This window comes from Geotrypetes seraphini, chromosome 11 (assembly GCF_902459505.1).
Source record: "Geotrypetes seraphini chromosome 11, aGeoSer1.1, whole genome shotgun sequence".
In the NCBI taxonomy this organism is placed as follows: Eukaryota; Metazoa; Chordata; class Amphibia; order Gymnophiona; family Dermophiidae; genus Geotrypetes; species Geotrypetes seraphini.
Genome location: NC_047094.1, coordinates 65,767,793 through 65,783,140, shown reverse-complemented (window position 1 = coordinate 65,783,140; position 15,348 = coordinate 65,767,793). Strand labels below are relative to the sequence as shown.

The 15,348-nt window shown below is 45.6% G+C and overlaps 1 protein-coding gene across 3 annotated transcripts in view; it reads left to right on the top strand.

Moving 5' to 3' along the window:
• AXIN1 (axin 1) overlaps positions 1-15,348 on the top strand; it is a 122,219-nt gene that overhangs the window by 43,185 nt on the left and 63,686 nt on the right. For all 3 annotated transcript variants that reach the window (XM_033914429.1, XM_033914430.1, XM_033914431.1), the window contains 2 exons: positions 2,930-3,070; positions 5,977-6,073. In XM_033914429.1, coding sequence (XP_033770320.1) covers positions 2,930-3,070; positions 5,977-6,073 — 238 coding nt within the window. The remainder of the gene's footprint in view (positions 1-2,929; positions 3,071-5,976; positions 6,074-15,348) is intronic.

Here is a 15,348-nt window from a genome sequence, read left to right as displayed (position 1 = left end):
TTCTCTTATCCAGGCAATACAGACGTCTTCACCAGTGGCTTCTGCTTCCTTTTGGAGGTTTTTCCTTTCTTGGGTACTTCTCAACATTTGCATCCTTCCAGAGTTCTTTTTTGGCACAAGTATATTGCCAAGGGCTTAGTGTTCAATTCCCTTCAGCTTCAAGTGCCATTCTTAGCTTGTTACAAGGGCTAGGTATATTGCTCTTTGCTTACTTCTCAGCTTCATGTAGTTCAGTTCCTAAACGGTGTACGGTATATTCGTACACCTCTTAGAATGCCCTGCCCAGAGTACAGTCTTAAGGTACTTCTTCGCAGTTTACCGAAGGCTTCATTTCATCCTTGTCTTTTAAGACTAAAGAGCTGTGCCGTTGAGCACGGGGTTTCTTGTGGCCATGGCTTCAGCTCTGCGGTTTTCTGAGTTGCAAGCCTTGTTTGGCGGGGATTCCTATTTCTGATTTACAAAATCTGGGGTGTCAGTTTGGACGGTACCACAATTTCTTTCTAAGTAGATGTCATCCTTTCTTTTATGACACTCGCACTTTTCCTTCCTTCTTCCTGGTAGGAGAAATGGAGAGACGTGCTTTTATTCACTGCATTTTTTGAAAGTGCGCAACGTTCTCCGCGAGCTAGGTTTTAGTTTTTTAGTTGTTTAGATCACCTTTTTGTATTCTTCAAGGGACACCTCAAACGTATGGCGGCGTCCAAAGCCTTCATCGCTCAATGGGTCCAGGAGGACATTCTTTACGCTTGCTTGATGGCAGGGAAGCAGTTGGCGAAAGAACTTCATGACCATTCCGCCAGAGCGATGGCTACTTCTTGGACTCGGTCCAGAGGTTTTTTCCTTGGAGGAGTTTTGTCTCGCGGTTGCTTGGTCTTCTTGCACTGTGAGCCTTTGATTAGGGCGTGAGTAAATGGAGTCTGAGTTCTCCTTGGCCTGGATGAGTTGTTCCAGAAAAGATGATCATTCAGGTAGGTAGGGGCAGTGCCATTCAGGGTTTTGAATAGTAGATAGTATTTTTGAATAATATTCGTACTTTCATTGGGAGCCAGGAGCCAGTGTGGCTCCCAATGCAAGCACAAATATTATTCAAAAATACTATCTACTATTCAAAACCCTGAATGGCACTGCCCCTACCTACCTGAACGATCATCTTTTCTGGAACAACTCATCCAGGCCAAGGAGAACTTAGACTCCATTTACTCACGCCCTAATCAAAGGCTCACAATGCAAGAAGAGATATATGATGATCTACTAGCAACTCAAGCAGCAAAACTAATCCACCACCTCTCCAACTTACTGATAGCAATGCATGATTGCAAAACCTTCCGAAGGGAAATAAAAGCGACGATCGCTGCTACCCACCCGATTCGCTAAACGGCCCACTGCGTGTTTTCTCTCATTGTCTAATCCGATCCAACCCATGCAAATGAGTAAAACCCCATACAAAATAGCCAAGCGATTTATTCACTAACATTTGTCTGGCTATTTTGAATTGAGTTTTACTATCCTAAAACCCAACTGCTGAAGACCTGTCGGTAACTGTTTTACCGACAAGTCTGCCGGTTTTTTTAATTCATTTTTTTCCATGGCACAGATATTTTGTGTGTATTATACACACAAAATATTCGTCCCATAAAAAAAGTGAATAAAAAATAGGCAGACCTGTCAAAAACCGCTCCCCCCACCACGCTGAAAAATATAGCAGGAGGGATGCCCACTGCCTCCTGCCATCGGCCTCTCTCCTTCCCCCCCCAAACAAACGGTAGGAGGGATGCTCACTCCCTCCTGCCACCGGACAGTGGACGCCCCAGGCCTCCCTTTACGTTGGGAGCAGGAGGGGTGCTCAGTCCCTCCTGCTTCTCCGGCCTCCTCTGACGCAATGCGGGCCTTAGGCCCCGCCCCGGTGCATCAGTACATGATCGGTTTCCTTAGTGAATCTTGCCCTGAATCGCTGTCTTTAGTGAATCTGGGCCATAGTTTATGCTGGGACTAACAGCTACTAGAATTTTGCATTTAAGAAGTAAGAATCACAGGAAGGAGTTGAATTAGTAAAAGTTTGAAGCTTGTGAAATATAATTGATACTGGAACAATTAGTACCACTGTTAAGCTTGTGCAAATTCAACCCTTTTTTGATCTCTCAGCATGTGTCCAGTGTTGCAACCTTATTTTTATGCAGAGCTAATTGTTTATGGTTCAGACACTCCAGAAGAAAGATGTACTCAGTATTTCAAAAGTACCTGCAGAAAGTGGAATTACCGTTTTGTTCTGCTGCCTCTTAATTCCACCATGCCTTTGAGAGCTGTCATGTTTTGTAAATGCTGCACATTCTTTCACAGAGTGGAATATGATTTAGTGTGGCTGGTTGTAAGGTTTGAAAAGTCAGATAAATGGGGAAATCACAGGGGCGAGCTTCAAGAATATCAATCATAGGAGCACTATAGATTATTGAAATGTGACATAGAACAAACAACAATACCATACATACCTTTGGAATTTTACAAAGTGTGTGAAATGTACAGATAGTTTTTAAATGGTAAACGCCCATTATTTGAAACACCACTGCTGAATCCAGTTTAGAGCAGCAGGAAAAGCAACTGGAAGCAGAAAAAAGGATGTTGTACCGCAGCAACCAGAGGTTTAAGCTATGGGAAGCTTGTTGGAAACAGCCATCTGCCTTCTAATCCTGAGCTGCTTGCTAGGGTTTACACAAGCTGCCTGAATAGCTGTAATACTGCTGAGCATTCTCCCCTTATAAATAGCTTACGAAGTACCATATTCTCTCTGACCTCAGCAAGGATCCACCATGACCTCCTGACCTGGAGAAGGGAAGGAGCCCCTGTAACAAGGGTCAATGAGGATGATCTTTGCACCTGGTGATGGGACAGGATACAAATGATTGTTTAATCTTTTTTCCTGTTATTTTTCTAGGCATGGAACATGGAGGGAGCCTGTTAACCCTTACTATGTTAAAACGGGATGTGCCCTTGCCCCGGCAACCAGTGCTAATGACAGCGAGCAGCAGAGCATGTCAAGCGATGCAGACACCATGTCACTAACAGACAGCAGCTTGTAAGGAAATTTCTGTATATAAAAGAAACAGTATCATGGATGAGATCTATTCTTTCTGTTTCCAGACTGTTATATAGGATATACCATATTTTCACGCAGATAATGCGCACCCGTGTAAAACGCGCACACGGGTATAGCGCGCAGAAACTACGATTTTATGTACAAAAACTTTTGTATACCGCGCTCACGGGTATACCGCGCATGCAGCCCGACTGTCCTTTCGCCCGCCCCGACTCTCCTCTGGCCACCCCGACTCTCCTTTCGCCCTCCCCGACTCTCCGTGCGCTGTCCCGACTATCCGTTCACCCTCCCTGACTTTCCGTGCACTGCCCCGCCTCTCCGTGCGCTGTCCCGACTCTCCGTTCACCCTCCCTTACTTTCCGTGCACTGCCCCGACTCTCCGTGCGCTGTCCCGACTCTCCGTTCACCACAAGGAGATACTGACAAACCACTGAAAGAGATCCCAGGAACAACACCCAAAGACCCACTCAGTATGTGAACCAGTTGAGTGGAGTGGACTAGGGTAACTGGGGGGTGGAAATGGACCCGGAGTTTTCTCAGCAGAATTTCCCAGACCACCTCTTCCTCTCAACACATTGACACGCTAGTGGGTTTATTTTATAGCTTTTTCACTCCCTTCGGTCTGCCTGTCCCCCTTGAAGTCCTGTCCCCCCTTGAAGGTCTGCCTGTCCCCCTTGAAGATCTGTCCCCATCCTGAAAGCCTGATGCCCCCCCCCGACGTCCGATACATCCCCCCCCCCGGCAGGACCACTCGCACCCCCACCCCGAAGGATCGCCGACTCCCCGACAATATTGGGCCAGAAGGGAGCCCAAACCCTCCTGGCCACGGCGACCCCCTACCCCCACCCCGCACTACATTACGGGCAGGATTGATCCCAGGCCCTCCTGCCCTCGACGCAAACCCCCCTCCCTCCAACGACCGCCCCCCCCCAAGAACCTCCGACCGCCCCCCCAGCCGACCCGCGACCCCCCTGGAGCCTTAGGTCCCACCTGGGGGCGCGGCCTGAGGCACATGGGCCCAACCCGACCATGTGCCTCAGGCCGCACCCCCAGGTGGGACCTAAGGCTCCAGGGCCTATTCTGATTGGCCCACGTGCCTTAGGCCCCACCAGTAGGCGGAGCTTTGGAACGGATGGGCCAATCCGGCCTCATTCCGTCGTTGGCTGCCTGCCGGACAGGCTGGTTTGGCTCCCGTCTGTCCGGCCAACTACCAAAGGTACGGGGAAGGGGGGTGGGGGTGTCGTGGGGGTCGGCCAGGGGGGTCGCGGGTCGGCTGGGGGGGCGGTCGGAGGTTCTTGGGGGGGGGGGGCGGTCGTTGGAGGGAGGGGGGTTTGCATCGAGGGCAGGAGGGCCTGGGATCCCTCCTGCCCGTAATGTAGTGCGGGGTGGGGGTAGGGGGTCGCCGTGGCCAGGAGGGTTTGGGCTCCCTCCTGGCCCGATATTGTTGGGGAGTCGGCCGGGCAAGAGGGCTTGGGCTCCCTCTTGCTCCGATCGTGGATGCGGGTGCGGGTGGGAGCGCGTGCGAGCGGTCGTTCGTGGTGGGGGTGCGAGCGGTCCTGCTGGGGGGGGTGAATCGGGCGTCGGGCGGGGTGGGAACTATGTAAAAAAAATTTTGTATAACGCGCGAGGGGTATGCGCGGTAGGTAAAAACGCGTATAACGCGCGCGTTATATGCGTGAAAATACGGTACACTTCTCCCTCCATATTCGTGGTTCCAGCACTTTCGATTTCACTTATTCGTGATTTTTGGCATGCTGGCTTCTCCCCCCCTCCCCAAATTACATCATCCAGTCACCAATAAAACTTTTGCAAACCCACATACAAGCAGTGCCAGCTCCACCAAGCTTGAGAAACGGAAGCACCAAAGCCGGTTTGACAGTTGGGGCCCTCGCCCAATGGAAGAGGCGGAGGGTTTCCAAAAATCCCGTCCAGCCAATGGGACTGCTGGGATGTGTTGTGTGGGCGGGCACTGTGGGTCTGGGGTTTAGGTTGCGGGTCACACTGTGTGCGCCTTGGTGTAGTAGTTTAGTGGCAGCACAGCTGGAGTGCGGACTGCGATGAGACAGAAAATTGGGATCCTCTCATCGCTGGGAATTTAAAGTGGCCGCAACAACCCGTATGTGGCTTTCACAAGGGAGGCGGAGGATTAGAGTCGCAACTTCGGCTCTCCCATGCCTGCCATGCTGGAAAAGGGCACCAAGGACTCGGAGGGAAAAGATGAGGCAGGCATAACGCTGCCAGCAATGGCAATAATAAAACTTTGGCACCAAATGGGAATAGCACCAATTGTTGGGAAGAAGGAAGCTCGGGCTCTTCCAGTGATGAGGAGCATGGTAGGTCAGCTCAAGGGGGTAGCCTAGAATGCGCCTGCTTCTTCTTTTTTTAAAATAATTTTATGCCGTTGGTGGTGATTTTTTAAAAAAATGTTTTTATTATTATAACAAGATAATGAAAGTTATTCACGTTTTTTCTGTATTCGCGGGTCTGTTCCGCCCCTATCCACCGTGAATATGGAGGGAGGAGTGTACCTCCTTTTTTCCTGACTTACCTTATGTACTATCACATATCGACTATATCGCATCTATCCCTTAACTCCTCATACATTGATATTCATGAAGATATACCTTCCCTGATTCTCCTTATATATAGTCACGTGTGGGATATATCTCCTGATTTCCTTTACATATGGTTATTTGTGGGATATATCTCCTGTGTCCCTAATTCCCCACATGTAAAATCATTCAGTTGTAGAACAGACCACAGAACAGGAGTTTGTATACCTGTAATTTTGATGCTGGGTTCAGGACTTGGTGCATGTAATACTGAAATTGTGACCAGAGCTGTCTACTTGTTTACTGAAATTACATTTGCTGTGTGTTTATCAGGGATGGGATCCCTCCATACCGACTTAGAAAGCAGCATCGCCGAGAGATGCAGGAAAGTGCCAAAGCGAATGGCCACGTGACACTACCTCACATTCCTGTAAGTAGACAGTATGGTGTTTCCGAGGATATCCATCTTGGTTTGTAATGGCTATCTACACTGTGTTCTCAGTATTTCACGTCAGCAGTGTTGAGAAGAATGGTGGGTAGCTTTAGTGGGCTTTTGATTTCTACAAATTTTTACTTGGATGCTTGGTAAATTAAGAAAATATTTTAGCCTTTTTGAATAAATTATAGCCCACATCTGACATAATATTGCAAAAATGTAAATGAAATTCTGTAGTATTCTTCCACCAGTCTGTCCTCTAGGATTCAAGACCAACAAAGAAATTTTCAAATCACATGACTTTTCCTCCTTTAGAGCCAATGAATCATAAATATGAATGGAGCTGAGGTGATTGAAGGCTGCTGTGCTTCACATTTCCTGGGATGTTTGCCAGATGTTTGGGAAACAAGATTCTAGATCTAAAAGCTGTGATGGAATAAGATGAGTTGTATATAGTGGCAATTGTGGAGACATGGTTCACAAAGACCCATGATTGGGATGTAGTTATACCGGGCTATAATCTGTTCAGGAAAGACAGGGTAGGAAGAAACGAAGGGGAGAGTAGCGTTATATGTTAAAGATCATATTAAGGCCACACAATTGCCATATCTGCAGGATAAGGAAGAGGCACTATGGATCATTTGGAAAGAGGGAATGGTAAATATATTTACATTGGTGTGATATACAGGCCTCCTTCATAAACTGAAAAAGTGGACAGAGATTTAAGTGACGTTCTTCTAGTAGACAGTGCTAACATGAGTAATAGGAAAATTATTAAGTCAAAAAAGATAAAATACATAAATAAAACACTTTAGAGACAATATATTTTATAAAAAGCACTTTAATAAAGATTGGACAGAGAAAGAGTTTAGCAACCGGCAGCATGGTGCCCGGATGTAGTCAGAAGATCCATATAATTGAAAAATCAATATAACTTATAAGATTGAATATATCAAATATAATTGGATCTATTTATTGATAGACATTTAGGCCCTGATTGTATAAATAGTACCTAAAACATAAGTTCCAAGGAACATGCACATTCTATTCATGAGTTAGGTGTCGTTTATAGACTTGAAATAATTTTTATCAACAATAAAAAGAGAGCATTGAAAATTCAAAAAATCTCTGTGAAAGAATTGATAACAAAGAGAGATGGAGAAAGAGGCTGATATAGGGTTTGCACAAGTTCTTGGAGGAAAAGTCTCTGGACATGGGGAAATCCACTAGATACATAGTAACATAGTAGATGACAGCAGATAAAGACCCGAATGGTCCATCCAGTCTACCCTTCCGGATTCAATTTAAATTTTTTTTTCTTAGCTATTTCTGGGCAAGAATCTAAAGCTCTACCCGGTACTGTGCTTGGGTTCCAACTGCCAAAATCTCCGTCAAAACTCACTCCAGTCCATCTACACCCTCCCAGCCATTGAAGCTCTCCCAAGCCCAACCTCCCCCAAAAGGCCATATACAGACCCAGACTGTGCAAGTCTGCCCAGTACTGGCCTTAGTTCAATATTTACTATTATTTTCTGATTCTAGATCCTCTGTGTTCATCCTACGCTTCTTTGAACTCAGTCACTGTTTTCACCACCTCTCTCAGGAGCACATTCCAGGAGTGTTCAATTATCTACCTGAGTATGAAAGAAAGTAGTAAGCGTGTTGAAACAAGTCTGTGCATGTTGTGACATGTCTCAAGGTTACTCATGCACAATTGTGGCTCAGTGTGAGTCTAACATTCCAAGAGACAGGATGTCAGAAGAGTACTCATGCGAATCAAGTAAGAAACTGCTAGATTTGGAGCACCGTTCAGTTTTAAAATTTCTCACAAAAAAGCCAAAGGAGATCCATGAATGCATAACTTCAGTTTATGGTGAGTGTACCCCATCATCCTACAAAGTAAAATTATGGAGCAAACAGTTTAGGTTGGGTAGAGAGTCCATTGAAGATGATGACCCTCACACTGGTCAGCCTGTGGAAGCAACTTCCATAGAAATGTGCAATAAAGTCGAAAATTTTTTAGAAAGACAAATTAAGGTTTCCTGATTAGCTGAATAAATGGGCATCTTGGCAGATACAGTTTGGGAAATAATTCGTGAAAAGTTGGGCAGGTTCAAGGTTAGTGCAAGATGGATTCTAAGAATGCTGATGCCATGTCAGAAGGCCACAAAGTTCCAGTGCTGTCAGGAGAACTCAAGAGATGCTTCATGAAGACTGATTGAATTTTTTTTCATCGATTGATGATTGGAGATGAAACTTGGGTCTATCAAAGAGATCCCGAGTCCAAAATGGAGTCAATGCAATGGAAGCACAAGTCATCCCCCACCCCAAAAAAGTTTAAGACAGAAAAATCTGCAGACAAAGTCATGGCAGTTGTCTTCTGGGATGATGAAAGACTTTTGCTTCTGAAGTTCATGCCACACAAGACAACCATAACCGAGAAGAGTTACGCCAACACAATGATCGCTTTGCGGGAGTCAATCAAGGAGAAAAGTCAAGAAAACTCACAGCAAGTGTGCTGCTGCTTCATGACACTGTTCCAGTGCACATGTCACGACAATCACATATTGCCATCTGAGAATGAGGGTTTCAGCAGCTGAACCATCCACCCTACAGTCTTGACCTGACTCTTTCAGATTATTTCCTGTTCTGAGTTTTGAAGAAATCTCTCTGTGGACAGTAGTTTTCAAGTGATGAAGATGTCAAGGAAGCTTTGACATCCTTGTTTGAAGGTCAAAAAGAAGAATTCTTTTTTCTAAGGGTTAAAGTCATTTCAGGAAAAGTGGATGAAGTGTATGGAGCTATCGGAACAGGACTATATTGAAAAATAAAACAAAAATTTTTTGAAAACTCTTTTCTTTCCTACTGAGATAGATAAATTATTGAAAGCCCCTCGTATCCCTGGGAATAAGCAGCATATATTCTGTCTACCTTTTGGCATCCTGCTAGGTGCTTATGGCCTGTATTGGCTGCTGTTGGAAACAGAATACTGGGCTAGATGGTGTCAGGTCAAAAGCGCGCCGGGACAAAGGCGCGCGCAGACAACTGAGCGCAACTCGGAGGCGCGTGCTGAAGAAAATGACTGTTTTAAAGGGCTCTGACGGGGGTGTGTGTGGGGGGGAACCCCCCACTTTACTTTATACAGATCGCGCCGCGTGTTGTGGGGGGTTGGGGGGGTTGTAACCCCCCACATTTTACTGAAAACTTCACTTTTTCCCTAAAAAACAGGGAAACAGTTAAGTTTCCAGTATAATGAGGGCGGTTACATCACCCCAAACCCCCTCCCCCAACGCCGCCGCGATCTGTATTAAGTAAAGTGGGGGGTTCCCCAACAAAAACCCCCGTCGGAGCCCCTAAAAACACTCTTTATCTTCAGCTCGCGCTTCCGTCTTGCGCTCAGTTGTCGGCGCGCGCCTTTGTCTTCGGCGGTTTTGTCTATGAACCGGGCTAGATGGCAGAATATTCAGATAAAACAGAGATATAGGGAAGGTGATTAGAAGAACATGGACCAAACAGAGAAGAAAATTGCCGTTTTAAAACGAATAGGAAACACTTTCATTACATGTATGAAGGGTTGGGTGAAAAACTAGTGGTGAGTGGAATTATTGAAAATGAGAATAAATACAAGGCAGAAATCTTAAATAAACTCATGTTATGTTATGTGCAGTCTTTTATCCTGCCGAATTCTGTATATTGTTAAACGTGTTACAAAGAATTATACATGCTATAAAGGTTTATATATTGTGACAGGGAAGCTCCTGTCCCAGCTAAAAGGACTACTAAACCCAGCAGGCACATAGCCCTGGTCCCTGCAAAACCTGGCATCGAGCCAGGACAGCTGGCTCAGCCAGGATTGAGAGAGAAAAGGCAGGTCACAGCACAGCCCAAGAGCCAGATAGGGAGGGCACTGAAAACTAATAGTTTCCCCTATTACTCCTTTCCTCAAGCTCTGAAACATAAAACCAACCCAGGAGGGGGTGGAGTCAGGCCTCGGGGTGTGCCGACCAAACAGCCTCAAGTAGGAAGCAATGAGAGTAACCAGGGAAGCTCAGGTGGCTCTAATCAGGAAGCCCAGGCACACGCCGTGACTGCAGCTTCCAGGGAGGTCCTATTCCCCAGCCTAGAACATTACCGAGAGGCCAGCCCAGCAGGAGGGAGAGTGTAATCTCTCGGAGGTACTGTACTTTGCCCAACCAACCTTGGGAGGGGGTCCCAGGAGATTTGCCTCAGAGAGGAAACGTTATCAAAGAGCTGACGAGCAGGCAAGGAGGGGGATGGGATATGGGATTGGAGAAACAGCCTGGAGTCCTTGACTAATGAATGGGAAATGAATAGTATCCCCGATGAGAAGGAGTTTGAGGAGGACATGGATATAGGAGTGAATGAAATCTGAAAGGGCCTTCCTACCTTATGAGAAATCCAGTCCTGGTGGGTTTAAAACCCTGAGCTAGAGCAAGGCTGTGAATAAGGCAGAAGCAGCTCTGCCTAATTAAGAGAGAGAATTTCTGGGAAGTCCGTTTGCCAGGCTTTCATGAAAACCAAAACACCAGAAAAGTTATGAGTTTTGTTCCTTTTGAACTGAAGCCATAAAGGAGAAACCAGTGTGCCAGCACAAGTAGTGCCCGGCTGTAGGGGAGAAGGAACAGTGGCTGGGAAATGCCAGCAATTCCCCAGGAGGGAAATTTGGATCAGAAAACTAAGGACACATTTGAATTCTTGTTTTCAGTATGCCTTTTTCTTGTTTACCAGAACTGTTTGAGTTCTGTCCCTGAAGCCCTGGGCGGGTTGCCTGGACTTGAGCAAGTGTGACTGCATTGGTGAACCTGGGGAATTAATTACTTGTTTGAACCACTTTTTCTTGTTTTCCTTTTTCCTGAAAGTACCAATAAACTTGAGTGCAGTTTTCCTGGAAATCCATTTTCCTTGTTTTTCTTTCTATCAGCCATATAAAAGGTGCTACATAAATCTACCTGTGGTCCGAGCCCGGCTTCCCACCTAATCAGGGACTGGCCCGGCCACAATATGCTACATAAATTTATCAAATTGTGTATACAGTCTGAGATAATAAATCAAAAATACTCTTGTGCTCATTATTAACAAAATAGAAATTTAAATTTTTTTATTTTTGTGTAATTGATTTTGAGTTCTTTACATGGAAATGGATCCTTTTTAGGGAAGGGGGGAGAGTGCAGGGGGAGGGGGAGTTGGGAAGCTAATTGTTAAAGAGTTGAATATTCCTTTAGTGGAAAATTGTTGAATACATTTGTTAGAGCATAAGGTGGTTTCATATTTCCTTTGGGAACCTGATAAATTACAGATTTTAAATTCTATTATGGTGATATTGTAGTCTCTGAAGAAAGATGGTTTTGAATTTGTATCAGAAGTTTAATACAAAAGAGAAACAAATTTGTAAAGCATTTATTCATGTTCTGTTATGTAAGATGAACATGTTAATAAAACAGAGTTATTGGAAATCTTTTTATTGAAAGTAAGTGCAATAGAAATACATAGCTTCAATTATACAATAGCTTAACTCCCCTCTACCTTCCCCTCCCCCTAAACCATAGACAGATTAGATCCATTCAGAGCTACCAGGCAAACCTGCGTTAAAAGGAGAATCACATTCATGTATTCAGTAAATGACTCCAAGCTCTCTGGGTGAGAGAAGCCCAGAATGGGTGCCAGGCTTGTTTGAATTTTCTGCCTTGAGGAGAGTCCAATCTTGTATTTGAACCCTTTCTAATTTGAGCAAATTTATCATTTATAATCTTCACAGCTGGCATGTAGAGGAATAAACAGCAAGCCAGTATAATAGTACAACTTTCTTCCCCATCAGAATTATCCTTCCCAAGAAAGGCTAATAGCCCCTCGGAGTAGAAGTTGGCAAAGAGAAATTGTTGAACAACACTAAATGATCAAATTTTATGCCACAATTCCAGAGAGTCATGTCAAGGCTCATAATATCAGAGCCATAGCAGCGTCAGTAGTCCACTTGAGATCAGCAGCCATAGAAGAGATATGCAAAGCAGCAATGTGGGCTTCATTCTACACATTCACATCTCACTACTGTCTTGAGCAAGACACCCAATGTGGTAGTCAGTTTGGTCAAACAGTCCTGAAAAGTTTGTTTGGGGTTAGAATCCAGCTTCACCTCCCTCCCCTGGTTTGTCTTTTCCAGGTTGCACCTCCACAAGAGTATATGTATGTTTTCAGGTTAATTGATCTTTGAACTTGCCATTGCAAGTTCCTATTGTCCTAATATTATTATTTTTGATGATTATATTGGCCTGCTTGTCATAGTAACATAGTAAATGACAGCAGATAAAGACCTGAATGGTCCATCCAGTCTGCCCATTAGTTATACCCATTAAAAATACATGATTAAATTAACTTGTCTCTTCTTTGAAATTTCTGGGACATAGACTGTAAAGTCCACCTGGTATTGTCTTAGGTTCCAAATGCTGAAGTTGCCTTCCATGCTCACCAGCCTATCCAACCATCCTACCATCTTCATGTTCCAAGTTAGTGGAGTTCCCATTGATGCCCTCCCCAGCCTAATGCTACACCAAATCATCACATATAGGACACAGACCGTGCAAGTATGTCCAGTACTGGCCTTAGCTCTTTAATTTACATTTTTCATTTTCTAATTAGAGATCCTCTATGTTTATCCCACGCTTTTTTGAATTCCATCACCGCTTTCCTCTCCACCACTTCCCTTGGGAGGGCATTAAAGGCATCTACCACCCTCTCCTTGAGAAATAATTTCCTAACATTGCTTCTTAGTCTTCCTCCAAGCAATTTCAAATTATACCCTCTAGTTTTACCATTTTCTCTTCTCTAGAAAAGATTTGGTTCTATATTAATACGTTTCAAATATTTAAACGTCTGTATCATAAATCCCCTGTCCCTGCTCTCCTCCAGAGTATGCATATTTAGGTCTTCCGATCTTTTCTCATACTTCTTTTGGTTCAAACCCCTTACCATTTTTGTCGCCTTCCTCTGGACCACTTCAAGTCTTTTTATATCCTTCACCAGATATGGCCTCCAAAACTGAACACAATACTCCAACTGCGGCCTCACCAATGATCTATACAGGGGCATCAACACCTCCCTTCTTCTGCTGGTTATTCCTCTTTCTATACAGCCTAACATCCTTCTGGCTAGAGCCACCATCTTATCACACAGTTTAGATGCCTTTAGATCCTCAGACACAATAACCCCAAGGTCCCTCTCTCCGTCTGTGCTTATCAGCCTATCACCTCCCAGCACATACGGTTCTCTTGGATTTCTACCCCCTAAATGCATCACTCTGCACTTCTTCGCATTGAATTTTAGTTGCCAGACGTTAGACCATTCTTCTAACTTTTGCAGATCTTTTTTCATGTTTTCCACTCCCTCCGGGGGTGTCTACTCTGTTACAGATCTTTGTATCATCCGCAAAAAGACTAACCTTACCTTCTAACTCTTCAACAATGTCGCTCACAAAGATATTAAGCAGAATCAGTCCCAGCACCGATCCCTGATCACTCCACTAGTCACCTTTCCATCCTACAAGAGAATTCCATTAACCACCACCCTCTGGCATCTGTCTGTCAACCAGCTTCTAATCCAGTTCATGACTTTGGGCCCTAACTTCAGCCCATGGAGTTTGTTTAAGAGCCTCCTATGAGGAACCGTGTGAAAGGCTTTGCTGAAATCTAAGTAAATTATATATAACATACAATTCTCTTGTCACCCAGTCAAAGAATTCAATCAGATTCGTTTGGCACGATTTACCTTTAGTAAATCCATGTTGCCTCGGATCTTGTAATCCATTAGATTCTAAGAATTTCACTATCCTTTCTTTCAGTAACTTTTCGATTATTTTTCCAAAAACCGAATTGAGGCTTACCGGTCTGTAATTTCCCGCTTCATCTCTGCAACCACTTTTGTGAAGAGGAACCACATCCACTCTTCTCCAGTCCCGCGGAACTTCTCCCGTCTCTAAAGATCTATTGAACAAATCTTTAAGAGGACCCACCAGAACCTCTCGGAGCTCCCTCAATATCCTGGGATGGATCCCATCTGGTCCCATAGCTTTGTCCACCTTCAGTTTTTCAAGTTGTTCATAAACACCTTCTTCCGTGAATGGTGTGGTATCCACTTCTTTCTCAGGTGTAACTTTGCTATCCAATCATGGTCCTTCTCCATGTTTTCTTCTGTGAATACCGACCAGAAGTATTTGTTTAGCATATTTGCTTTATCCTCATCACTCTCAACATAGCAGTTCATACCTTCTTTCTGTCTCATAATTCCATTTTTTTTCTTTCTCCTTTCACTAGACGTATCTCTCTCTTGATTTCTATCAGTTTCATCCGATATTCCTTTCTGTACTCCTCTTCTTGAGTTTTTTAAATATTTCATGAACGCCAGTTCATATTTTTTCCACCACTAGTTTGGAGAACCATATCGGTTTCCTTTTTCTCTTATTTTTATTTATTTTCTTCACTTACCGTATTTTCACGCATATAACGCGCGCGTTATACGCGTTTTTACCTACCACGCATACCCCTCGCGCGTTATACGCATGAGCGCGGTATACAAAATTTTTTTTACATAGTTCCCACCCCGCCCGACGCCCGATTCACCCCCCCCCAGCAGGACCGCTCGCACCCCCACCCCGAACGACCGCTCGCACGCGCTCCCACCCGCACCCGCATCCACGATCGGAGCAAGAGGGAGCCCAAGCCCTCTTGCCCGGCCGACTCCCCAACTCCCCGACAATATCGGGCCAGGAGGGAGCCCAAACCCTCCTGGCCACGGCGACCCCCTACCCCCACCCCGCACTACATTACGGGCAGGAGGGATCCCAGGCCCTCCTGCCCTCGACGCAAACCCCCCTCCCTCCAATGACCACCCCCCCCAAGAACCTCCGACCGCCCCCCCAGCCGACCCGCGACCCCCCTGGCCGACCCCCACGACACCCTCACCCCCCTTCCCCGTACCTTTGGTAGTTGGCCGGACAGACGGGAGCCAAACCCGCCTGTCCGGCAGGCAGCCAACGACGGAATGAGGCCGGATTGGCCCATCCGTCCCAAAGCTCCGCCTACTGGTGGGGCCTAAGGCGCGTGGGCCAATCAGAATAGGCCCTGGAGCCTTAGGTCCCACCTGGGGCGCTGCCTGGGGCACTGCGATGTCAAGTGGTTGCAGCTTACAGAGGAGAGTCGGGGCGGGCGAAAGGACAGTCGGGCAGCATGCACGGTATACCCGTGAGCGCGGTATACAAA